Source organism: Marmota monax, unplaced genomic scaffold, assembly GCF_021218885.2.
Source record: "Marmota monax isolate L192 unplaced genomic scaffold, Marmota_monax_Labrador192_F-V1.1 WCK01_AAM20220418_F8-fsc00107, whole genome shotgun sequence".
NCBI classification, from domain to species: Eukaryota; Metazoa; Chordata; class Mammalia; order Rodentia; family Sciuridae; genus Marmota; species Marmota monax.
This window is the reverse complement of record NW_026693761.1, coordinates 204,045-231,168: the sequence shown is the minus strand read 5'-3', so window position 1 is coordinate 231,168 and position 27,124 is coordinate 204,045. Positions and strand designations below refer to the sequence as shown.

General features: G+C 32.1%; 1 protein-coding gene across 7 annotated transcripts in view; it reads right to left on the bottom strand.

The window, feature by feature from the left end:
- Bbs9 (Bardet-Biedl syndrome 9) overlaps window positions 1-27,124 on the bottom strand; it is a 498,145-nt gene that overhangs the window by 318,816 nt on the left and 152,205 nt on the right. For all 7 annotated transcript variants that reach the window (XM_058584438.1, XM_058584439.1, XM_058584442.1 and 4 more), the window contains 3 exons: window positions 24,836-24,920; window positions 20,233-20,416; window positions 18,482-18,611 (listed from right to left, as the gene is read on the bottom strand). In XM_058584438.1, coding sequence (XP_058440421.1) covers window positions 18,482-18,611; window positions 20,233-20,416; window positions 24,836-24,920 — 399 coding nt within the window. The remainder of the gene's footprint in view (window positions 1-18,481; window positions 18,612-20,232; window positions 20,417-24,835; window positions 24,921-27,124) is intronic.

Genomic DNA, 27,124 nt, shown 5'->3' with positions numbered 1-27,124 from the left:
AAACAATTTCCAACTCTCTCTGAGTTAAACTGTGTAAACTTGATGCAATCCAGCAAACAAAGGAAATGAAACAAATCTGCATATGTGGGACTAAATGATGTTGCTGACTAAGTAACCCATTACCTTATTTTTATCAGGAAATACCTAATTCTTTATCTAACTTTCCTATCTTGAGTCCAATCTTCTAAGAAAGATACCATTCAGAGACAACTTAATTTCTGTCAGGGACTTAATAATTATAGTTAAAAGATCTCAAAAGAAAATAATTATCAAAAGTAAACACACTGGTAAATGTTCTAAAGCTAATACTAATAATAGTCAGAACATACAGTACTAGTGCCAAGTATTCTTCTAAGTTATTCTTAACTCATCCAATCCCCATAACAACCACATGAAGCAGATATTGATATTAGATCCATTTTATAGAAATCTGGGGCTAAGGCACAGAAAATTTAAATATCTTGTCCAGTTCTCAGAGCCAATGAACAACTCAAAGCCCTGTAGGCCACAATTCTCTGTTTTAATCACTATAATATCCTCATCCAAAAAACATGGCTTTTAAAAATATTCCTCAGCCATAATATCACTGAACTGACTAAAGCACTTCTATAGCTCTAATTTCCTCTGTCTGTAAATTAATGAGTCTAGATGTACAAATAAGAGAACAGAGCATATAATTCATTTAAAATGATAAGGCTGTAATAAAATTTCTACCCAATGAAATTTCCAATGGTTCATTATGGCAAATCTATAAATGATTGAGAAAATGTCTTTGGTAGATATTTATAAGGCACATAATTATTCAAGAAGTATTCACTAAGATGATGGTATTTGTGTCTAACAGAGTTGATTCTATTCTGTGTTCAAGTTTTAAAGAGTAGCATCCTTTCACAGTTCACTGGCAAAAACAATCTTAACAGCCCAACTCAAAATTACTATCCAATGCCTGCTTTGTACTTCTTGTATTCCTAAATAGAACATAACCAACTAATGTCCAAGAGTTGGCTACACTGGTAACATGTATTATGAAATAAATCCTCTGTTGCCCATTCACTAAAAGGTGAGAAATATATTCCCAAGAAAAAGGATCTATTTCTTCTTGCTTCTCGTCTTCTTGATTCTTCTGTTGCTTCCATATTACCAAATCTGATGCCAGAATCACCTAATTACAATTGGCAAAATTCATCCACCAGTTGTAAATGCTATAATCTATATATAAACTAAGAAAAAAAACCTACCAATAAAGTCATCTACTATTAAAGACTGATCAGCCATTATAATTTCTAAAGAGAAATGCTCCCTTATATTCTTCAGTTATACAGAGACTTATTTTATTCTTCACAGAATATACCCTACATAGAATGTTCTATAGCACTATTTAAATGTCTTCCGAATAGTGATGTTCATTAAACAGATTTTTACTCTAAAAACTCAGTACAGCAAGTATGTTCACAGGAGTAAACCTCAAGAGAAAAAAAAAATCAACCATCTAAGATACCCACTGACTTTTGAAATAATTCACAACAGGTCATCTCTTAGAATCATAAGTTTTTCATTTCTAAATGTTCTTTTACTCTGGCTTGTTTTCTAAGGCTTACATCCCAGAAAATCAGAATGTTTTCCCTTTCATGTCAACAATGACTTTTTTAAAGGTCTTTTCTATATCAGAGGCAGAAATATATTTCCACTAAAATTTTCTTTTTTACTCTGCAATTCTTGAAGATAACCAGGCACAGAAAGACCATAATTTTCCTTTGAAGAGTAAATGTAACTGGCACTTGGTCATTTTTGTATTTCTGTTGTCTATAACAAAAATACTAAACACTACTGAATTCTATTTGGTTTCCTATCTTAAGCAAACCACAACTGGAGGTGCCAAATTAACTCTGAACAAATTTGCTTCAGGGAACCTACAGGGGCCACAAGCCTTTAATCTTCAAGTAACAAGAGTGTTTATATACCTCTGTTGGAAAGAGGTACAGGTCTAGAATGTCAAAGGTTAGTCAACGGAGGAGGGAAAATGGAGCAGAATCTCTCAAGATGATGGAAGAAAGTAATGAACCCTACAAGTGTTTTCACTGGCAAACTGAGAGAACTGCCAAGTTTGGGTCAGAGGTCCAAAATAGGAGTCCTGTTTTGTGCCTTTAGGTTACCACAATCTCAGTGAAGCTGGTGATCATTCACTAACTAAAAAGAATTTCCAAATTATAAATCCAAAATGAATGCATGAAAAATAATGCAATTTGTAAATATAAAATAATTGCTTTTACTTAACTGGATATCAAAACATGATCAAATCTCATCTATTCACAAATTTTAACAATACATAATATTAAGATTTATAACCTAGCAGTACTAACCAATTCCAAGATACATAAACACACTATTATCACAAGTTACTAATGAACCAAAAATATCCGTCATAATATTTTCTGAACTATTTTTTTCAACAGTTTGGAAAAAACAGTTGTTTGTGTAGCAATTAAATCATCACAATGCAGTGTATTTCTGGATAAACCTATCTCAATTTATCTGCCTACTATAGCTGTTTTGAATTCACACAGCTTTTCTTCGATGTCAGTTTATCTAAAATAGGAGGTCGCTCCATTCCAATACAATCTGGAATAATTTTTTTATTCCACAAACTAAAATAATAATAGGTTGCTTTTTTTAAACTTACATTCAGGGTAGGAAAAAACTGAGAACATTTTAGATGGAGGAAAATTGGAAATGTCATTAAGGAGTGAAAGCAGAACTGAAGTTTAAAAATTCGGTATTACATAAAACTGTTTTTCAAAATTATTTCTTACTCTCACCCATTTTATTGCTTAACAAATAATTTTCAAAACTACCTACTCTATAGTCTTTTAGTGTTGATCTAAAAAATGCTCTTCAGAATTTTCCATTTCAAATTTAAAGTTAAATACCAAACTTCATATGTAAGTAACAGAATGACAAAAGGTGAAAAATATCAAAAACTTCTCTATTCTGGTTAAAAATTTTACTCTTACACATCAATGGCAATTCATAACTCTTCTGTTCTCTAACAGTGAATAAGTAAAACCAAATTCCTTTGAATTCCTGACCCTTTAAACCTGATTTTAAATCCAACCTCATTTAAGCACAAATTCCAACACTGCCTATCTTAATAGTAGACATCTGTGAAATTTTGCAATGTCTCTGTATATCTTTTAGTTACAACTGTATTTCAAATGCTCAACATGGCAGTACTAACTAAAGAAAAAGCTCCTAACTAATAAAAGATCATACTGGTCTCATAATAACAGTAAACATTATTAAGTTACTTCCAATTAGAACAAATTCTACTTAGGAAAGAAGAGACTATTTGAAAAAGCACTACACAAAATAAATTTATCATCAAGAAAATCATTTGCAATGAAACACAGAATATCATAGCATAACTTGCTTTTTTGATTGTATCAATTTGCATAGATAAACACTAAAAGCAACCATTTGAATTTCTATATGAATTGGTTATTATCTAGAAAATCAAATTTGGCTTCATGAATACAAATTCATTTTTAGTGTTTATCATATTTAGACTTTTTAATATACAAGCATGACTACAAGTACATAAAAGCTTCTAAATGTGATTTATTTAGTAAGGACATAACTCTAAGGTACTATATTAAATATTACCACTTACAGTTTGGGTGACCAGCAGTAAAAGGGTCAGCTACATTAGCAAAAGTTAGAGTGCAGAAGTCGTCTATTAATAATGCCCAGTGTCTTAAATCAACAAAAACCTCCAGCCAAGACCCCTTCCAACTCCCCCCTCCCATAAGCCATCCCATCAACTGTGAAGGGGAAGACAGATACACACATGTATGCATACACACATACATAAGCAAGTAAATGGGTGGAATGACAGATGGAGACATAGAAGTGTGTGTGCGTGCATGTGCACACGTGTGCCAGGGTGAGGAGATTTTGCTGCTCATGATAAAAGTAAACATTCTAAAGAAAAAGATATTTAGAAGTCTTATTACTGCTAACTGACCAAAGTTAAGCAGCTTGATATAATACAGAATAAATTGCTTACTTTAGTGGCTTCAAAGAAAGTACATATTAAGATTTGCTGTACTGTTTCTGTATAGAGGTTCTAAGCCACTCGAAAATTGAGTGGCTTAGAAAAAAAGTTTTTAAGACACCTCCACATGATGGCAATGTAACTTGTGCTCCACTGAGAAATGAAATAAGATGAAAATATTTCTAGCAGTCATATTAAAGTCACATAAAATTTTGCTCAGATCTCCTCACATAGGAAAATACTATATCTCTCAGAACCAGGTGAAGAAATAGAGGTATCGATTGAAGAATAAAAATATTATATTGAAGAAGCCAGGTGTGGTGGCGCATGCCTGTAATCCAACTGGCTCAGGAGGCTAAGGCAAGAGTATCTCAAGTTCTAGGCCAGCCTCGGTAACTTAGCAAGGCCATAACCAACCAAGCAAGACCCTGTCTCAAAATAAAAATGGACTAGGGATGTCTCTCAGTGGTAAAGGGCCCTGAATTCAATTCCCAGTACCAAAATAAATCAACAAATAAATCTGAAATGACACTGGTGAAATGAAGTACATTATTCATTAGTAACTGTAGTAATGAAAAGAATATGAATCTTTATGGCCCGGTGGCCTATAGAATAGGTTTTGTTTATCAATTAAATGAGACTCAAAACTATTTAGACAAATAGAAAGCCAAAAGTAGAACAAAAGCTTAGGTAACACATTACAACACATCATCTTATCTGCCCTCAAGAATAACTTGATTTGTTTGTTTCTCTTCACATTTTCTACTGGTGCATTATAGTTGAACATAATGATGGCATTTGTTGGTATATATTTGTACATGCATGATAACTCCCTGTGGGGTTGTTTTTGTTGTTGTTTTTGTTTTTGGCTTTTGTTTTTGGTACTGGGGATTGAACCCAGAGGCATTTAACCACTGAGCCAAATTCCCAGCCCATTTTTATATTTTATTTAGAAACCAGGTCTCTCTGAGTTGTGTAGGACCTCACTAAATTGCTGAGGCTGGCTTTGAACTTGGAATCCTCCTGCCTCAGCCTCCCTAGCCACTGGGATTACAAGCACGTGCCACTATGTCCTGCTGATTTTATTATAAACTATGCTGTCACTTTATCTCAGGTGAAACAATATTTCAATAGAAATAATGGAAATTTGCATAATAAAGTATTAAATTATTCAGTGCCTACATAGAAATATATATGTGCTCTGATTGGTGCTTATTTAGGCATTCTCTTATGACAATTTGTGCTGATTTAGCCTTTATTTCTGTGTCTGAATCCTTAGTTTCCTTTTTGCAACACTAAAACTATGAAGTTTTTCCCCAAGCATCACAGTATTAAATAATTATGATGTCAGTTTTTTGCTGTAACTCTATAGTCACTCACTTACAATTATATATTTCAAGTGACCGATGCTGAGCTATATACATAATATATATACGATAAAAATATAAAATACTTTCACACAAAAATAAATTTTAACATATTCCATTAAAAGATAATTAAATCTCCTGTTTTGAAAATGGTGTGAGAAATTTTATATATAAAAATATATGAATTCAGCTGGGTACAGTGGCATATACCTGTAATATCAGCAGTTTGGGAGGCTAAGGCAGGAGGATTTCGAGTTTAAAAGCCAGCCTCAGCAAAAGCAAGGCATTAAGGAATTCAGTGAGACCCTGTCTTTAAATAAAATATAAAATAGGGCTGGGGATGTGAGTCAGTGGTGAAGTACCCCTGAGTTCAATCCCTGGTATTTCCCCCAAAAAATGTGTGTGTGTGTGTGTGTGTGTGTGTATAAATTCAATATTACTAATATAAAATAAAATTAAAGCCAGAAAACATAATTCTTTTGAAATTTAATTCTGTAATCTAAAGTAATAGTTCAGGTATACTTAGTAGCATAATAAATATTAATTATGGACACAAGAAATTCAAATAGCAATCATGTCTTTTATTAAATATGAATCTAAGACTTCATGACATATTCATCTATGTCTGACAAAATAAAAGAGGTTAGTAAAATGTTTGACCTATACACATTAATGTCCCACAAATAAATCCCCATTATCCATAGAAGAAAAGATAGTCTTACTAGGACTAAATTAAATTCCCATGAATTTGAAATCCCTTTCTTTAGACCATAGTTTTAACCTAATCCTACAGTAACTGCTATATGATTGAAAACAATTTTTAAAGAACCAAACTAAATGCTCTTTCAAGTTTCTAGAGGCAAAGTGAGCAGGTTCTGAAACAGCATGCCCTTGACCCCTCAAGTGAGTCATTTGCTTACAGACCATGCCTTCATTAATTTCTTCATCATTTGTTCATTCAACCAATATTTGTTGAATACAAACTTACTGGTAAAGCAAGAAGAAACTAAGAGTGGCCCCTATAAGAAAGTATCCATTCTATAAGCCAATTCCGTGGGAAAACTTCAGCTGGAGATGACAACTCTACCCAGAGACTTGAGACTCAGAGTGTCCCTAAAGGATACACACCACAGGACTCCAATCCCAGCTATGGAAAAAGCTTAGATATAGCAAATATTTTGTTTCCATGCTACATGGCTTTCTACATAAACCCCACCTAACACTACTGTTCAGTTGAGTTTGTCTTTAAGAAATCAAATCCTGTAGAATTCACTGGGCCTCTTTAGGATAGTGAATATTACTATGGTTTTCTGTTGGTTAATGATATGTGAATATCACTTGGATGGTTCAAATGATTTAAGAAGGAGATCTGGCAAAACTCAACGCACAGCATTAAATCCTCTTAGTATATCAAAAGGTAAATTAAGACTTCTATACACAGCTGGATTTCCTGAATACAAACATGACATAATCTTAGATGATTTTTTTCTAAATTAATACAAATTTTTATGAAATAAATAAAAACTGAAAGAAATCATGTAATTGGGGGAAAATAATATAAGAAAGGTGGTAACACGCTCTAAAGTATATTAGCATTGAAAAGTAGGCAAAAGAAACCTGGACAACAATTATTCTGATTTTAACAAAACTTACTTTTCATAAGAGATCAGTTTTTTGAGACTAAGTAATTAAGGAATAAAAGAGGAAAAGAAAGTTAAAATGAATAACTGATCCAAAATTATAATGATTGTGGCTTTGCAAGAAGTAAAATCAAGAAATCAATAAATGGAATGGTATTAAACTAAAAAGCTTCTTCACAGCAAAGAAACAGTCAAGAACGTGAACAGAAAGCCTACAGAATGGGAGAAAATCTTTTCCATATGTATCTCAGAGCATTAATCTCTAGGATATACACAGAACTCAAAAATCTTAACACCAAAAAACAAATAATCCAATCAATAAGTGAGCTAAGGAACAGAACAGACACTTCACAGAAGAAGATATACACTGGATCAACAACAAATATATGCAAAAATGTTCATCATCTCTAGCAATTAGAGAAATGCAAATCAAAACTACACTGAGATTTCATCTCATCCTGCTCACAATGGCAATTATCAAGAATACCAGCAACAATAAATGTTGGTGAGGATGTGGAGAAAGAGGTTCACTTATACACTGCTGGTAGGTACAAATTGGTACAACCACTATGGAAAACAGTATGGAGATTCCTCAGTAAACTTGGAATGGATCTACCATTTGACCCAGGTAACCTACTCCTTGGTCTATACCCAAAGGACGTCAAAACAGCATACTGCAGGGACACAGTCACATCAATGTTTATACCAGCACAATTCACAATAGCTAATGCCCTTCAATAGATGAATGAATAAAGAAAATTTGGTATATATACCCAATGGAATATTACTCAGCATTAAAAAATAACAAACTCATGGCATTTGCAGGCAAATGGATGGAGTCGGAGAATAAGTGAATTAAGCCAAAGCCAAAAAACAAATGCCAAATGTTTTCTCTGATAAGTGGATGCTGATCCATAATGGGGGTGGAAGGGAACATAGGAGGAATGGAGAAACTTTGGATAGGGCAAAGGGAAGGAAGTAGAAGGAAGGGATTATGTGGGTAGGAAAGATGGTGGAATGAAATGGACATCATTGCCCTAAGTACATGTATGAAAATACACATGCTGTAACTCTACTTTGTGTACAACCATAGATATGAAAACTGTGCTCTATTTGTGCAATATGAATTGAATTGCACTCTGCTGTCATATATAACAAATTAAAATAAATAAAGTTTAAAATTTTTGCATAGAAAACAGTAATATACATTTCCATTTCTAGCAAAAATATATAATATGGAAAAAGAAATAAAACAAGTGCATAATTTTAATGGATCACCTATAGCTGTATTCCTTACTTACAACTTAAGTAAATTCAATAATAAAGAAATTCTAATGTTCAATTCTAACTCAGAAAAAAATTTCTAGACCACTCAAAGAGAAATACGTAACTCTGACTCTTGTAATTTTTTTCCATAAAACTGTGTAATAAGTTCTAAATTTTGCCTTTTTTATATGGTGATTCTTAGTGTTTGCAGTAGTTGCAGTGGTGTCAGTTACACTAAAGAACAACAGATGGGTTGGAGGGGAGAACAAAGCCTTTCCTACCATCTGGAAGCCTGCAGAAATTGAAAAAACAGTGAGATAACTTTTTAAATTACATCCCTCATTACTCTTAATATGACTATGTTTTAATTTTTCATATATTTCTCTTAAACTTAAGTACTCTGGATAGTCCAGTGGCTTGCTCTCCCACACATGAGCCCCATCAACTTTCACATGGTATGGGCACAGTTGAAGCTTCAAAAAGTGGAGTATTTTTTCTAACTATAGTCCTTAACAGATAAATTTGCTTGCTTTATTGTTTACAAGTTTTTATAAAAAGGAAATTCAATTTTTTTATTTTCCTGAAAGTTCAAATTATTGCAAAATGCATTCCTAAATATAAATTGCATATGGTCCAAATCAGAATAATTTTCCCTCCTAGAAATTTTAAAATATTCAATAACTTGTACTTATTCATTGAAAACGCAAAAGTAACAAGATAGGATAAGATGAAAGAAGTTTGATGTTGGAAATAAATACAAATAAAAGATAAAAGGTAGCATTCTAAAATGCTGTGTCCAAAAGCAAAAGGCATTATTTTTCATTATATTTTAACTAATGAATTACTAGAAATTTCTCATTTGCAAACCATAACTTTGACCTTAAATAAAAATGAAAGAGGGAATAGTATTCTTCTTGTTAAAAATACTTAACAATTATCTTTCAATTTTCATTTATTCCAAATTATGTTTAAACCTAACACATTTAAACTGTTACAGAATTAAATAAAAGAGGCGTGGCAGCATCATTAGTTGTCCAAAGACTTGAGTTAATTTTTAGAATACCTGAGACTTTCTAAAAGATATTTTGAAAATGCATTCAGACCTCCCATTCTTCAGTCCTGCCCTCCAAAAATAGTATATTTTGTTTTAGGCTCTTGCTCTTTGATTTCTCAGATGTTTACCTCCACAACTTTAAATAAGATACCTGCCAGATAGAATATTGGGTAGCATTAATCTGAATGAGAAGTAATTGTGTTAGAGGCAGGGAAATGTGTAAGAGATTTTTAGTAGAAATGAAAAGAGCTGGGACTTCTAGCAGCGTGGTGGACTAAATACTCTGAAGGCCCTAGCATATTCTTCTTCTCTCTAGTATAACACTAACCCATGTATGATAGGATTATTTGTTTACATGTTTACTTATGACTGAAACATATTATTTGACTTCTCTAAGCTCCATGTTTCCTCATCTATAAGATCCAGATGGTACTAACTGGAATTATAATAACTATTCATGAAATAATTAAATTTGTCAGTATGTGAAAAGCAGTCAGGATATGTGAAAAGCAGTCAGGATATGGCCTGACACATACTGAACAATATATATTAACTATTATCATCATATGAACTCCAAGAATAGTGTTAGGGTAAAATAATACATTTCTACTTAACTAATAAATATATGTTCATAAAACATTTTTATAACATTTACTACATAGTAGATATCTACAAATATTAAAGTATGCTCACTCTAAAACATTTTAACATCATAGATAGTTTTTCAATGAAATACAGAGGACACAAAAATAACAAATCTTTCTTTCTATACAAAGCAAAGGTAGAAAGCCAAGGTTTACCAACATTAGAACATAAATTCTAATCAGAACATAGTCCATTATGTTACATTAATCTAAATTAAATGAATTAATCTTCAATAATGAATTAATCTTCAATAATGACATGTTGTCATCTGCCACTGAAAAACACTTTAATTTTGAATTTGTACAGTTTTCCTCCATGGTTTTAAATATTATACACTCACAACAAATTACCTGGATATCTGCCACTTTTTGTACATCAATAAAGCATGTAAAAATTTAATTTTACACATATTTTAATAGTAAATTGCATTTTAGTAAACCAAAGTGAATTTTCTCTATGTAAAGGGAGGAAAACAAAGATGGGCATAGTGGTGCATACTGTAATCCCAGCAATTCAGAAAGCTGAGGAAGGAGGATCATAAATTCAAGGGCAGCCTCGGCAACTTAGTGAGCCCCTAAAGAACCTGCCAAAACCCTGTCTCAAAAAAAAAAAAAAAAGAAAAAAGAAAGAAACAGGGATGTATCTCAATGGTAAAGTGCTCCTGGGTTTAATCCCTACTACCAGAATGAATTGAATAAATAAATAGACAGATGCAGGAAAACCACTGAACATAGTTCTCCACTTCAGAATACATGGGAGCCATCCTATTTACAGATTCTATGGATCATAGAGGTCAGAGTTTAAAGCCTTATTTTACCAGTGAGATTTCATTTACTTACACAAGTTTCAAGCTAAAGTTACAAAGAGGCCTTAAATGATATGACTGACAGTATATTTTATTTTTTAACACTATTTTTGGTAATTTTAATTAATGTTCTATTTCTTTATATTTTTAAAATTTTTTATTAGTTTTAATTAGTTACACATGACAGTACAATGATCTTGACATATCATACATTTGAATCAGATGGGATATGATTGCTCATTTTTCTGAGTGTACAGGTTGCAGAATTACATTGGTCATGCAGTCACGTATATACCCACAGCAATAATAATGTCTTTTTATTCTGCTGTCCTTCCATTCCCTTCCCCTCCCCTCCCCTCCCCTCCCATCACTTCTCTCTACCCAATCTAATGTGACCCACTTCTTTTTTCCCCCTCACATCGTCATACATGTATTCTGTATAACGAATGTTCTATTTAATATAAAAATGCATCACTGTTTTCCCACATATTTTTTTCATAAGTGGTAGAGAATTAATGAAGGTTTCTAAACTATTAAACCTGCTATGGTAAACACTTAAAAACTTTTGAATAACTTACCAATGTGTAGTTTTGTTTTGTTTTGTTTTTTGGTTGTTTTGTTGACAGAATCTCTCTACGTTGCTCAAGCTGGGGACCTTCCTGTCACAGCATCCCAAGTAGCAGGGATTCTAGGTGTGTGCTACCACATTTCCACATCTGGCTCCAATGTAACTCTTTATTTAAATTCTAATGATGCAATGTTAACAGTGCATAGCAGGCAATAAATAATACCATATTTCCCACATTTCCTTTCAGATGATTCTAATTTTAAGTCATCCAAAATTAGCCTATACAGTAACAGATATACATTACACTCTACAATATTATTTACATACTTTTTTATTTTGTCAACAACTCAGATTCTGAAGTATAGGCCACACACTAGATAACAGAATAAAGAAACTAAGCCTATCCAGAGTTCAAAGTTCTTTTGCAAAGACATTAGCAATATGTAAACCTAAGTTTACCAATCATTTTTTCCTTTTTATATTCTTTGGTAAGCAACTAAGAAAATGTAACTTTTTCCTCTTCAAAAAAATAAGAGATACATAGAAAAAAAAGGTGAACTCAGTTTATCTTTGAAATCAGTGAGTCAAATTCCAGTTATCAAAAGGAATCAATATTTGAAGTAAGGAGAGAAGCTGTAAAATTGCATGTAGTTCCCAAAAAAAGATAAAAGCAAAGCCACCAACCTGATAAAAATGATCTCCAGGACCAAAGGGCTTAGTGAAAGTCAAGATCTTTGTAGCTAGTGAAAAGCAAAACACTTTTCCTGCTGGCCACTACTCTATTAAACAACTAACTGACTCTACTCTGTTACGGGTTACTGAATCAGCAATCTAAAACATAAAAGCACTTTTGATACTAGCATAGATTATTTTCTTTGAAACTGAGAGTTTCGATTTTAAGAAACATTTACAGCCTCAATGACAGTATAACTGAAGAAGTTTTTCCTGTGGAAATACATGGTAATAAGTACAGTTCTATCACTAAACAATTTAGAAAACAAAATCATAAACACAACTAGCATTCTAAGTGCAACTCCTTATATTTCGCTATTCAGTGTTTCTAAAATCTTTGACAGGAAAATTAAACAGATTTACTACGGAATGTAACAAAATTGAACAATCTGGAACTGTAATTACTGTTATACACCTATGAGAATAAAGATGTTGTATTTTACATTACTGCATAAAAATAAAATGATAATAAAAACACGAGTTCAAGTAGAAGATTTCTAACCTTCATAAGAAGAATTTTCTGAGAATTACAACCCCAATTGACAAATAACAAAGACGGGACCTTTAGTTTATCTATATAATTTATATAATTACCACAAATCTTTTCAACCTAAATAAAAGTATTAAAGTAGCCATACTACAGCTTATGAAAAGTAACACACCAAATGATAGGCCATATGTCAATGTTGGCTTAGACACATGACTGTAGAGACAATACAAACACAATTCTTGTGCTTCTCCAGTTTAATCAATCAATATAAAATTTGGAGGTCATTTCATTAAGGACCTTTGATCTCACACAATGGAAATAGATGCATGAAAGTAATAATGAGCTTCAAAAATAATATAACCCCCCCAAAAAAATTCTTCAATGGGACTGACAGAAACAATTTGTCCAAATCACAGATACTAAGGTACCAACAAGAGGCAGAAAAAATATCCTAAATATCACATAATTCTGTTCTTCCATTACCCACAACTCTTGTGTTAAGAAAATTATATCATTAGCAGGCCCACCAGGCCCTAATAAACCCATATCTGGTAGAGGCCCATAAAAGACAGCGGTTTTCTTGCCCCAGTACTTGTGATCCAAAACCAAAATTATATACTCTTATGCTGCTTAAGCCACAGGGTTCTTAAAAAGGGATTGATCATTACTAATACAAAAATAAGATTTTTTTAACCTCCCAAATAGATCAAAAAGGCAAAACAAAAAGAGACAAGAAAATTAACAAACAAGCAAATAGTGGGGGAAGGAGCTGGATTTCTTAGGAAAAACATAATGGTGGACAATGAAATTCAGTGAGCTTAAACAGATTAAAATGAGCTAAATTAAACTTCATTTAATTAGCATGTCAAAAGCACCAGTTACAACCAAAAACACAATTTCTAGAAAATCACTAAAAGAATACAAACACAACATTAAGATTGGCAAGAGCAAAATCAAGAAAATAATCATGTTAATGTCAAAACCCACTATGTCGAGTTTCATGGAACAGTAAATTCCTTCTTATACTAGAATTTGGCCATAAGGAACACTATGCAAAAAAACCAAACATGAACTGGTCAGGGAGGGTAGTGGATATTCAATAACTAAAGATAACAGTATTTGTTGTGAAAAAAACAAGAATTCAGCAACCATTGGAGAAATTTATCCTTCTAAAAATGTTGACATTCTATTTTTTAATTAAAAAAAACATATCACTTCATTTCTAGCTTGAAGAGAAATTAGTTTTGGAAAATAACAGGTAAATTAAACAGATTTACCATGGAGAGAAATTCACTATTATTCCAGTCTAATTCCTTATTACATTTTTCTCTGCAATTTAAGAATATGATCCTAAGATTCTTCTGAAATATATAAAATAATATAGCAACAGCCTTCAGAGCAATCCCTCCAATAGTTAACTAAAACAGTCATGCAGGAACAGAGAACACACACAAAGGCACAAAAATCACTGAAAAGAGAAAGGAAAGGGTTAACGGCAGGAGGAAAGAGAGAAAAACAACTCTACAAGTTATAAATCCAAAACTTAAAAGGAAGTTAGACTAAGTACCATGTAAATGAAGCCAAAAATCCAACTTTAGCTCATACCAGACTCCAGCTTCATTTCACCTCAACAAAGGTAGAAAGTTGTTTCATTCTTCCTCCCTAATCTCAACCTTGGCCTAATCTGGTTCAGAAACACAGGTTCTATACACACCAGAAAACTGCAGACATCTGTTACTAACCTACATAGTTGAAGCAACCTATTTTATCCTAACTCACCTAAACTTCTCACCTCTACAGCTGTTTAAGAAAAAAGTCACTTTAAATTTTAAAATGGTCTCCTAATAAACGTGATTTTTAAACAAGTAATATCCTTCCCTCTGTGTCTCAGTTTTGTTCATATTTTTAAAAAGGGCTTTCAATTAAAACATCTTTCTAGGAGATAAGTTCTTTCTAGGATGAGAAAATACCCCCTGATGTATAAACACAAATCACAATGACTGTTAAATATTTACCAAGCTATGTTCAGCTTTATGATTTTCAGTATGACATGCAAAGATGGAAAACAGTGCATGATCTAGTTGGAGAGTTAGGAAAATTAAACTGCAGTCACCAACATAATTATGAATATGATAGAAATTCAGAGGAGACCTGGCAGAGAGGGAAGACTTACTTATGTGAATTGAGCTAGGACTCTAAGAAGAAATTTGAAAAGCCAGGGAAGAAATGGAAAAACACTCTAGTCAAGAATACTACATCAATGAAAGCTAAAGAATAAAATGAGAAATACCAAAGTTAAAATAAGTGACTATTAAAAAAAAGAATAAGTTACTATTGTGGGCATAGCCTGCAAAGAAAAACACCAAAGTACCACACCAAATTGTTTATACTATAAAATGAGCTGCAGTAAGATTTTAAAGTACTGTGGCTATAGGCTGCCAGCTAAAGTTTGGAAAGATTCTCATCACTTTGAAATTTTACTCAAATAGACTTCCACTTTTAGGAATATTTGATATCACTAGAGAGGATAATGTAACCAATAAAAGATGATCGTCATTATATGCCATTTGGGAAACAGACCACAGCAGAGGTAAGATGCTCAGCAAGACTTACTTAGTTACTTCATGCAATAAGAAGAATCAGTAATAGCTAAGAATTTAAAGAGCATTATCACATTAAGGCTCTCCTGATTCTGTAACCCATATATTGATTTCATATTTCTATAATCTAACCCACAAAACAATAATTAAAATAAAAGAATTCTATCTAACCAAGAACAAAGTTTAACTGTAAAAGAACAAGGAAACACAGACAGATTTAGAATTAGCATATAATAAACAAGGTAGAAAGGACTAGGGCTGCCAAGTTGGTGGGAGTAAAAGGAAATAAAGCATCTTAGTTTCTGAGTAAAATGCTGTTATTAAGTATAATTGCACCAACTTGATCCAAATCCAATATTTCTTATTCATTGAAAAAAAATTAAAATAGCAGCAATTTCCTTTATAAATAAACACTTCCAGCCAAGAAAGCTTCCACCAAAAAGGTTTAATCCCAAAGGTAATAAAAAGCAGGAGGGAAGTTATTTCAGTTCTTATAATTTCAAATAACTTCTAAATATAAATATGTTATAGCTAAGTAATAATTACTTCTAAAATTCTAATAAAGTTACCATAAAATTCTTTCAAAAATAGTCTAATCTTATCCTTTTAAAGTATATTAAAAATAATGAACATAACTTTCCTGTGTTCTTATGTGAATACACAATCAGTGTAACTCCACATCATATACAACCACAAAAATTGGAAGTTATACTCCATCTATATATGTCAAAATACATTCACTCTCATGTATAACTGAAAAGAACAAATTTTATAAATAAATAAATATAACCAAAAAAATAATAAAGTATATTTTAAAAAGATAGATCTTGGGCTGGGGTTGTGGCTCGGTGGTAGAGTTCACCTCGCGTGCAGGAGGCACTGGGTTCAATCCTTAGCATCACATAAAAATAAAATAAAGATATTGTATCCACCTGAAAAACTAAAAAAATTAACTAAATACATATATATATATAGATATATATAGATATATATATATATATAAAAAAGATATATCTTCAATTGAATAATTAGAATTTATTATTCCTTATTAATGTTATATTATGTTAATATTTATTATATATTAACAATTAACATATAATATGTTAACTGTGTCAATTCCCTCACAAATACTGGTGCCTATAATACAATATGACATGCTAAAGTTGAATATAAACACCATAATGCACACTATATGGAAATTTAATTTCTTATGATAACTTAGTATTATTGTGCTCTTTATCTGTAAATTGCAAGTGGATCAGAAACTAAAAATTTACAATATATATCTGCTGATAAGCCATATCTGTACACTTTCTTAAGTAAGGTGAAAGGTGGCTCTTGAAAGTCCTATATGTAAAATAAGTATTTATTTCAATAAAGTGTTTCTTTCCATCACTCTTCCCATGCCCAAAATATACGCTAAAACCACATTGACTTTTAAGTATTTAAAGATATTGGCTCCTAAAGAGCATGGAGATTATAAGCCAAGATGGGCCACAGACCCACCAGTGTGGATCTGTCTTCTTGCACCTGAGCTGTCATTTGTGGGGCCAAAGAGAACAGTTCTTGGATGAATATATGGACTGCTGTAAGAATTACTCTCCCAGAAGAGAAATACCTGATTTTGCCCTGCTGGCAAGATGTTTTTCCTGTTCTAAATCCTTCTAAGTAAATCTAATACAAAATGTCTGTTGAGTCTGTTTGGTTGGACTTAAAAAGACCATCTGGTGGACATTGTAAAAGCCAATTTCAAATTTTTAAATTATTCTTCAGATACAGAAAAACTATTATTCCTGTTAAGTACACAGCAATTATAACTTCATGATAGTCCTTACTCATAAAACATAAGGAAGTAATCTCTTTTTAAAATATTCAGTATTTCAAAACACTGCTATTTTCCAATATGTAGGCTTTAGGATGAGCATAAATACAAATACGAATACCGCCTCACTGAATTTCAACAATAATATTACACACCCAACCCTACATACCATTTTTTAAATGTGGCACAAAATATTCTAAATGAGTAGAAGTGAGCACGTCAGGAATCTAAAAAAAATTTAGACAAGGTTTTGTCTTGTCACAAGATCATAAGATCCTTGTCAGGATCTTGCCTTTTATACTAATGACCTTGAAAAATTACGCACTAAAAAACAAGATCTCTCTCCTATCTGATAAATTTTGGAACTTTGATGTTAAGATAGATGTTGTTTTTCATTTTAAATGCAAAAGAGTATACTATGATTCTTAAAATCTAAACTGCTTAAGCACATGACATTAGCAGTGATGGATCACTTAACATAATAAAAATAAGTTCAAACCCCATGAACACTGGCAGTAAATGATCTCTAAATGATACCCATCCAATACTATAAAAAGAAATCCTTGTTTATTTTAAATAAAACAAATTTTACTGAGTATACATATTGTAGACTCACACTGGTCAAACAGTCATATATATATACATAAAATAATAATGTCTGTTTAATTCTACCATCTTTCTTATCCCCACATCCCCTGCCTTCCCCTCCTTTCACTTCCCTCTACCTAATCTAAGGTAATGCTATTCTTTTTTTTGCATTACAATTCCTTATTTTTCAATATATGACAATAGTGGAATGCATTACACTCATTATTACCCATATACAGCACAATTTTTCGTAACTCTGTATATAAAGTATGTTCACGCCAAATTATGCCATTATACATGTACTCTTTTTGTTTGCATTACAAGTCTTAATACACATATATACCACAATTTTTCATGTCTCTGTTTGTATACCACAATTTTTGTATCTCTGTTTGTATATAAAGTATGTTGACACCCAATTCAAGTCTTCATACATGTAATATGTATACTCAGAAAAATGAAAAATTATATCCCTTCTATGATATATCAAAGTATATAAGTGCATTCTACTGTCATGTATAACTAATTTAAACAAATAAAAAATTTAAAAAATAGAAAATAAATTTTAAAGAAAATAATCTATCAGGCAAATCAGTTTCTTGGTATCTCAATAGCTTTCACCTTTAATTTATAAGGGACATCTTTTTAGAAATTCTAAAAGAAAATAATGGTGCAAATTAAGGCTTTTTCATATTCTTTTTCAATAAAAGTTAAATTTTAAATATTTTGATTACTGACATCCACACTAAAATGTCACTTGTCATTTTTTAGTAAAATCATCAGCCATTATTTTATAAAATTTCCATGGAATTTCTTAACATTTAATAAAATCATGTTAAATTAAACCACTTACTGAAAACAGCCCACTCTTACTGCCACAGGAATATGGGGAAGCTGAGTAGCCCACTTCAGTGTCACATCCTGATAAACATGCAACATGTTTTTATGGTTTCCAATCAAAGTATTTATTGTTCCTTCAGAAACTGCAGGTTGAAAATACAGAAAGAGAATACTAAGGAAATAATCATTTGAAACAGTATATTATATTTCTTTTAGAGGATTTAAGATACAAATTAATTCTAACAGCTTGAATTTAGTGCATAAAGATTTTAAACAATAAAAAATATCATTTTTCAATTTCAAGCTACCAATATAAAAAAAAACAGTTTACAGACTTGGAAACTATAGATAGTGACCATTTATCTAAAAAAGTATAAATTTTCCAAGCTCAGTGGCACTCGCCTCTAATTCCAGCAGCTGGGGAGGTTGAGGCAGGAGTTTCACAACTTTGAATCTAGCTTCAGCAATTTAGTGAGGCCCTGAACAACTTAGTGAGAACTGTTTCAAAATTTAACAAAAATAGAATAAAATTTTTAAAAAGGGGGATCAATGGTCAAGCACCCCTGAGTTCAAACCCTGGTACAAAAATAAATAAATAAGAAGTATAAATTTCGCTAACATTTAATCATTTTGGCTAATGATTCACTATGGATAAATCATTCTATTATAATTACTACTGTTTATAAAACTGTCCGATGTTCTCTTGGAAGCATCTTGAAGAGTGACATTATGGAAAGCATAATGTATGCTAGCAGCCAATTCTATAAGTCATTTTGTACAAAGTAAAATGACTCACAAAACAAAATGTGTGTTTTTTTTTTTTTGTTAATACTTTATTAGTATTTCCTAATGGACAGAACATAAGGCAAACCAAATAAATTTTTTCATCTTCTCTTTAGGTAATAAAAATAACTGACATTCTGATTGTTTCTTCTTTGATAAGAAGGAAAGTATTGATAGAACAGTTAGGCACACAGTTGACACTTACTGTACAATGATATGCACAAGGTATCTTTTAACAATTGTAATCCTTAAATGTGCTCTTTATATTTTCCCTTGTAATACAGGAGCCATGCTCCTATGAGCAATATTTGTCAATTATAAAAGAATTTTACAAGGAGTGACAAAAAGACTTTTAAAACAAGTCCTTAAATAAGAGGATGCAGCAACAACGGAATGTAAGTTGTTGGGTTAAGAAGACAGTTTAAACTACATCTCAAAACATTAAAAATTCATTTATTTTACAATTACTCAAATACACATGCATAAAATGAAAATATTGCACAAAATTAAAATTTTAGATGTGAAATTTGTATTGTTCTTAATTTTTTAAAAAATTGGTACACTTTCTGGTAGCACTTAACTGTATGATTTTTTTTTTTGATTGTATGATTTAAACATAGCACTTAAATGAGCATTTCCTATAATTAGGGTGTTCTGAATAGTTGCTGAAAACAATTGTGCCATTGACCAATGGATGCACTTGGCTAGCCTTAATTTTTTTTAAAAAAGGAAACATTAAAAACTTTCCTGAATATTTCAGTTTGCTCATTTTAAGTTTGTGCAGCTGGTGTTTGAAAAAAAAAATGTGTGTTTTATATCAAACTTCTATTCAAACTTTGAAAGTTAAAATTTCCATTACATGTTCAGCACAGAACTATTGTCTTAGATGTTTAAAATATGTGTATGAGTGTGGATTTTTCTGATATATATAAAATATAGCCTTGACATATGGAAAAGATAAAAGAAAATCTTTCTACACACCTGAGCAATATGGGAGAAAACAACTCGGGCTACAATCAAGCTTCTTCATGAATCGAATTTGTCCATTATCCTTAAGACAAAAAAAGTTTCTCTCACCCAGAACAAAAACAGAAGATGCTGACTGATTGAAAGAAACAATACATATATCAAGGGCTTGCTCGCCAATATTTAGAGCCCAATCCACCTGCAAAGCAAAACCCGCAATCAGGTTAGTTGCTAAAAACAGAACATTTCACTCATTCTCATATCAATACAAACTAAGAAACTGCTTTATATCAAAACAGAATATAAAGACTAGCTAGGCTTCATTAATTCTTTGGAGGGGGTTGTTTTTTAATCACTGTATTTTGCTACTTTACAAACTCTAGCAGGATTTTTTATATTCAAATTAACCTTTTATTTTAGCCAATTGATCAGTATAAATGCAGAGTTACAGACAAACCAACCCTTCAAACAGTCACATTAAACCATAATGGACTTTGCCACACAGAGGCCATACTATACTACAATAGTAAATCACCCTTTACTTAGCCAGGTTTTTTAGGGGGGGTTGTTTGTTTCTTTGCTTGCTTGTTTGTTTGTTTGTTTTAGTTGTAGATGGACACAATACCTTTATTTTATTTATTTATTTTTAGGTGGTGCTGAGGATCGAACCCAGTGCCTCACACATGCCATACAGCCCTCTAGCATGTTTTGCACCATCTATTATCAGATGATATTAGCTATTTGGTTGTTCAAAAATACCCATTTAAAAGCTATCTTCTTCCCTGAAAAAATCCTATAAGAAAGCTATTGTGGGGGCAGGGGTTGTGGCTCAGCAGTAGAGTATTTGCCTCGAGCATGTGAAGCACTGGATTCTATCCTCAGCACCACATAGAAATAAATAAACAAAATAAAGATATTGTGTCCATCTACAACTAAAACAATATATATTGAAAAAGAAGAAAGAAAGAAAGCTATTTTGCTGTGTTGGACCTGAAACACTGTTATTTCTGTCTATATGCTACTGACCAAACCAAGTCACATGGCCAAGCCAAAGACCAAAGAAGGGAAGTACACTCTGTCCATGATGAGACCATGGCTAGGATGTGAGCTTGCAATAGGGAAAGGGGAATAGAACAATTAGGGTCTATGATACATACTTCACTTAAAGATATTAATTGTCCAAGATGTCAGAATCTGGAATTCAAAACCTATATCTATAGGATCCAATGTCCATGTTATTTTAATATACATTTTTAAATTTTATTCTGTTTTAATTCTGATACAGTAGAATAAATTATTCTTCATTACTCAAAAAAGAAAGAAAGCTAGCTATAGATAGGCTCCTCTGCACACACGAAGTACTCTACAGTGTTTCTTTTGTTAACATGGTCAATGTTTAATAAATGCTTCCTAAAATAATGAAGTAATAAATGTACAATGAACATGTAAAAGTTTTTAAAAAATCATCTTCCAAGTAATTAAGATCTCTAAATCAAGAAGATGCAAAAGAACAATGACATACCATGTTGAAAAATACTGGATGGCATATATCATTTATGGGAATGATAATGAGATGACTTCACACAAATAAAATCGGAACAGAGGAACTAATCCTGCCCTCAAAGTTAGGCTATCATCAACAAACAATAGATCAATGAAAAGTCACATTAAAGCTGCAGATAGATTTTTGGCTATCAAGACATGACCAGGTATTAATCTACCTATTTTAGGTATTAAAATATCTAAAGAAGATATGAGGGCTGGGGTTGTGGCTCAGTGGTAGAGCACTTGCCTAGCATGTGTGAGGCACTGGGTGTGATTCTCAGCACCACATATAAATAAATAAATAAATATCCATCAGCAACTAAAAACATCTTTTAAAAAAAGAAGAAGATATGAAATGCAAATGAAGCTGGTCAAAAGGACAGATATTGCCAGTGTGTGTATATAAGAACAATCAATAGGAGGGAGATGGCAGAGTGAACATAGGTAGATGAATCAGGCTATCTTAAGGTAAACTAAAATTCAACATAAAAATATAATTATCATTTGGTTCATGTATAACTTACCTATATGAAAATTCCACTGAACATGAGACACGAATGGCACTCCCATGGCAGTTAAATTTCTCATTATAATTTTTAAAATATTTTTTTAGTTGTAGATGGACACAATACCTTTATTTTATTTATTTTTATGTGGTGTTGGGGATCGAACCCAGTCCCTCACACGTGCTAGGCAAAGGCTCTACCACTGAGCCACAACCCCAGGCCCTCTCATTACATTTTAATAGGCTAGCATTCTAGCATTTTTTGTCAATGGTTGTAACTCAGGCCAATATGTGCCTGACTCTGAGATATGATTTATTTAGAATGAACAGGCAAATTAAGTTTCTAAGGCCATAGTTTGAGATATAACCACTAGATACTTTGAATTCACCAGGTACTGTCACTCTGTACCTTCATCACATTCTAAATGAATGAGTCTCTTAAAATACAGAAATTAACTAAAGATAGTAATAAAAATGTTTTTCCACTTCCAACCAAGATGGAAGGATTTACCATCCCACCTGAAACAACCACAAAATAGAAAATATATGAAATAACTTTTGCAAAGCGTCAGACAGGAAAAGACAGGGATCCCTTAAAGAAAGAAAACATAGACAGGGGTAGTAACGATAGCTCCAACTTTGGGGGAGTTTCCAGGCTAATGCACAGGGAAGAGAAATCCAGATAGAGACTATCAGACTCCCTGAATTTTAGATATGGACACTCAGTCCAAGGAAACAAAGGAAGTTGGGAGTTTACAAGACAGCATACCAAAGAGGAGAAGGCAACGTAAAGACAAAATTCTGGAGATCAGTAGAGTTCCTCTCAAATATTCAGCTGAGTACTTATCAGTACATTCATGTAAGGAAACTACCCAAAATCAAGGAAAGAGCCACCCGAAAGGACTAGATGTAACAGTGAGGATCATTTCACACAGAGAATTAAACACTGGCTATGCCTGCCAGCCAGGCTGGAAACCTTATAATTCTGAGGAAATTCAATGGAGTACTCAGAAGGATTTTGCCTGAGGAAGGGGAAATAAGTAGCCCTAGAATAAACACTGCTCTGGTCACACCTAATAAGTCTTAAAAAACAACACTCAAAAAGATCTAACTAGTTTTCAAGTAGCTTAACTGTATCCCAGGGCTAAGCTCAAGAACAGTTTTAATAATATAAACATATCTAGTACCAACAAGGTAAAATTGGCTATATCTGACGTTTTATAAATTTTTTTTTATTTACCAACCACGAAAAAAAAAAAACAAGAAAATATGACCTACACAGAAGAAATAAATAAATTAACTGAGGGGCTGGGGATACAGGTAAGCTGGTAGAGTGTTTGCCTTATGTGCACAAAGCTCTGGGTTTAATCCCAGCATCACAAAAAAATTAAAAAAAAAATAAATTGAAACTGATACAGATATTAGATTATAAAACAAGTATTATAACTGTATTCTAAATCTTCAAAAAGTTATGTAGAGGCATGGAAGATATGAAAATATACAAGCTGAATATGTAGATATGAAAATTATAACAAATGAGAATTAATACCACATTAGACACTGGAGGAAAAATGATTACTGGTCCTAAAAACAGCAACAGAAATTCTCCTAGAGGCTAAGGATGTGGATCAGTGGTAGAGCATTTGCCTGACATGCATAAGACAAAGTGATGGATTAGATTCCCATCACTGAAAAAAAAATAGCTGACATTTAAAAAGAAATTTTACCAAATGAAATAGCAAGAGTAAATAATTATTTTTTTAATGGGATGTAGTTCAGTTGTAGAGTGAGACCCTAGGTTCAACTCCTAGCACTGCTAAACAAATAAATAAATAAAATGAAAATCTGTCAGCTGTAGAACAACTGCAAGTAGCCTAACTATATGTATGATTAGAGTTCCCGATGAAAAGAAGAGAGAGAAAGAACACAGAAAAACTATTTGAAGAATTAATGGCCAGAAAAACAATGAATTCACAGATGGAAGGAGCTCAACAACTCCTAAGCTGGGAAGGGAGAAAGAAAGGAAGGAAGGAGAGAATGCAAGAAGGCAGGTATCATAATCTAAGTGCTCAAAATAGGTAATAGGAGGAAATATGAAAATTAGGCTCAAGAAAAAAGACATTATGAATAGAGGAATATAATGTACGTAAATTTGCCTATTAAAGAGGAGATTTTTGGAGATTTTTGAATGTTGGAATATTTACACAGACTTGATCAACTGAGCATCTCTACTCCAAAAATCCAAATTTCAAAATGCTTCAAAATCCAAACCTTTTTGAGCATTAGGTCAGCACTCTATTTTGTATAAGTTTATACTCACTTCAGTTAAAAGTATCCCAATTTCAACATCCACAATTCTAGTGATACAACTCTATAATTTGATTTATTATAGCTATGACTAGATATGTGCCTCTGTTACTCAATAGCTAACTAAATTCTTAGGTAATTGATGTAATTATACATAGAAAAGAGAAATGATTTAAGTATTTTTTAAAATTTTCTTCCTAGGAATTCTTGTTCTTAACAAACAACTATGATTAGATATGAAATATTTTTAAAAGGCCTTACAACTAGTCTTTTTCCAGAACCAAGTTTTTGCTGTTCAGTCTCCTGCCTTTTATCTGCATCTGTTGCAAAAGCAAGTACTTGGTACCTGTATGAAAGAGATGGAAAAAATATCAGTGACTTTAAAATGTAAGAAGCACAAATCATTTTAAACCTTAAGGGCAATAATCCATAACATTACAAATGACTTTTTCTTAAGTTTAAAAACTAAAACATTTGCAATTGATTTTTAATTGCATTATGTCATGAGATTATGCAAAACTGTCACAATAAAGAAACTATATTCCAATTATTCAATGTTGGGGGAAAAAAAAGCTTTATCAACTATCAAAGCACTTTCATTAGAACTCTGTGTGACAAATAACATGCAAGAAAGACCTAACATGGCCCCACCAAACAAGACAGAAGTTACTATAAACAATGCAGAGGAGTTAGATGTACTATAAACTATTAATATATAATCTATGGAACCAAGAAAAACTAAATTTACTTCTCAGGTAATCTGCTTACTCACTGTGAGTGAATTTTGGCAAATTAATCACTTTGTGCTTTTGCTTAATGAAATTAATAATCTCTAACTTAAACAGTAGTAAAAAGGAAAAAAAGACTAAAAATAAGTTATTAAAAAGTATCTAATACATATACACATTAAGTATTCCTTACCCAAAATTTTAGGACCAGATGTAGTTCAGCTTTTGGAGATTTTTGAATTTTGGAACACCTGCACAGACTTGACCAACTAAGCATCCCTACTCCAAAATCCAAATTCAAAATGCTTCAAAATCCAAACCTTTTTGAGCATGAGGTTAGCACTCAAAAAGTTTCAGTAATCAAAGCATTTCAGATTTTAAATTTTCAGATTAAGGATGTTCAACCTGTATTAGGTGCCCAATTATTGATTATGGATTGATAAAGAGATAGATACACATCTACATATAGATAGATTATAAGATTATTATACTATTAATTTAGTATGTAATAGGTTCCCAATAATGGTTATTATGGATATTATGACCTCCTGAAAGTATTTTATAGCTTCTATTTCAATAGTTACTATTAGCCTACACTATTCTTTTTTTTAACTGTATTATTTTAGTTGAGAATTAGCACACTTTATTTTTCACTTCTTCACAGGATTTCATAGTGTTACATGCAGTTTTGCAAAACTGTTATTATTTCCCAAGTATTTTATATTTTGATTTTCATTTATATTAAAATTTATAAAATTCTCCCTTTAGTTTCTTTTAGAAACATCCTTGGCTTTGTTCTCATTAATTTCCACTTTATTATTACTCAGCAATAAAAGAGAATAAAATCATGGTATTTTCAGGTAAATGGACAGAGTTAAAGAAGATAATGCTAAGGGAAGTTAGCTAATCCCAAAATATCAAATGCCAAATGTCTTCTCTAATATAAGGAGGCTGATTCACAGTGGGGTAGGGAGGGGGAGCATAGGAGGAACAGATGAACTCTAGATAGGGAAGAGAGGGGGAAGGGAAGGGAGAAATGATGGTGGAATGTGATGGACATTATTATCCAAAGAACATGTATAAAGCATGAATTGATGTGAATATACTTTGTATATACCCAGAAATATGAAAAATTGTGTTCTATATGTGTAATAAGAATTGTAATGAATTCTGCTGTCATATATAAATTTAAAAAATTAGCCTATACCATTCTTAAAAACAAATTACAAATAGCATTCAATCTAGAAATAATTTAGTCAATCAAATTTATATTCCTTTAATTCCCATTGATTAATGGTATATTTTTAGAATAGTAATCCTACTCTAAAAAAAGAAACTTGCTTTCCTTTCTATTGAATCAAAGCTCCTTTATCATTCTTCCATAGCTCAGAGGAAAATTAAGAACAGATAAATTCAGAAACCTCATATTTTCTAAGAACTTTAGATGTCTGAGAATAAAACCCAGGGACCTACATGAATAAAATGTGGAATATCTAAATAAGCACTGAAACGTACAGTGTTATTCCAATGTTACCTCCCACTATAGTTTGGATGTGCAGCCCCTAAAAGCATGTGTTAAAAGCATAACCCCCAATGCAATAGGGGAAGCCGATAGGGAGATGTTTAGGTTCTGAGGGCTCCACACTCATGAAGGGAGTAAAGCCCACCATTAAAGGGCTTGAGGCTACAAGATCCATCTCTAGCTTCCACTTGTGCTTGTTGGTTTGCCCTTCTACCAAGAGGTGACACAGCAAAAACACGCTCTTGTCCTTAGACTTCCCAGCCTCCAAAACTATAAGAAATAAATCTCTGTTCTTTATAA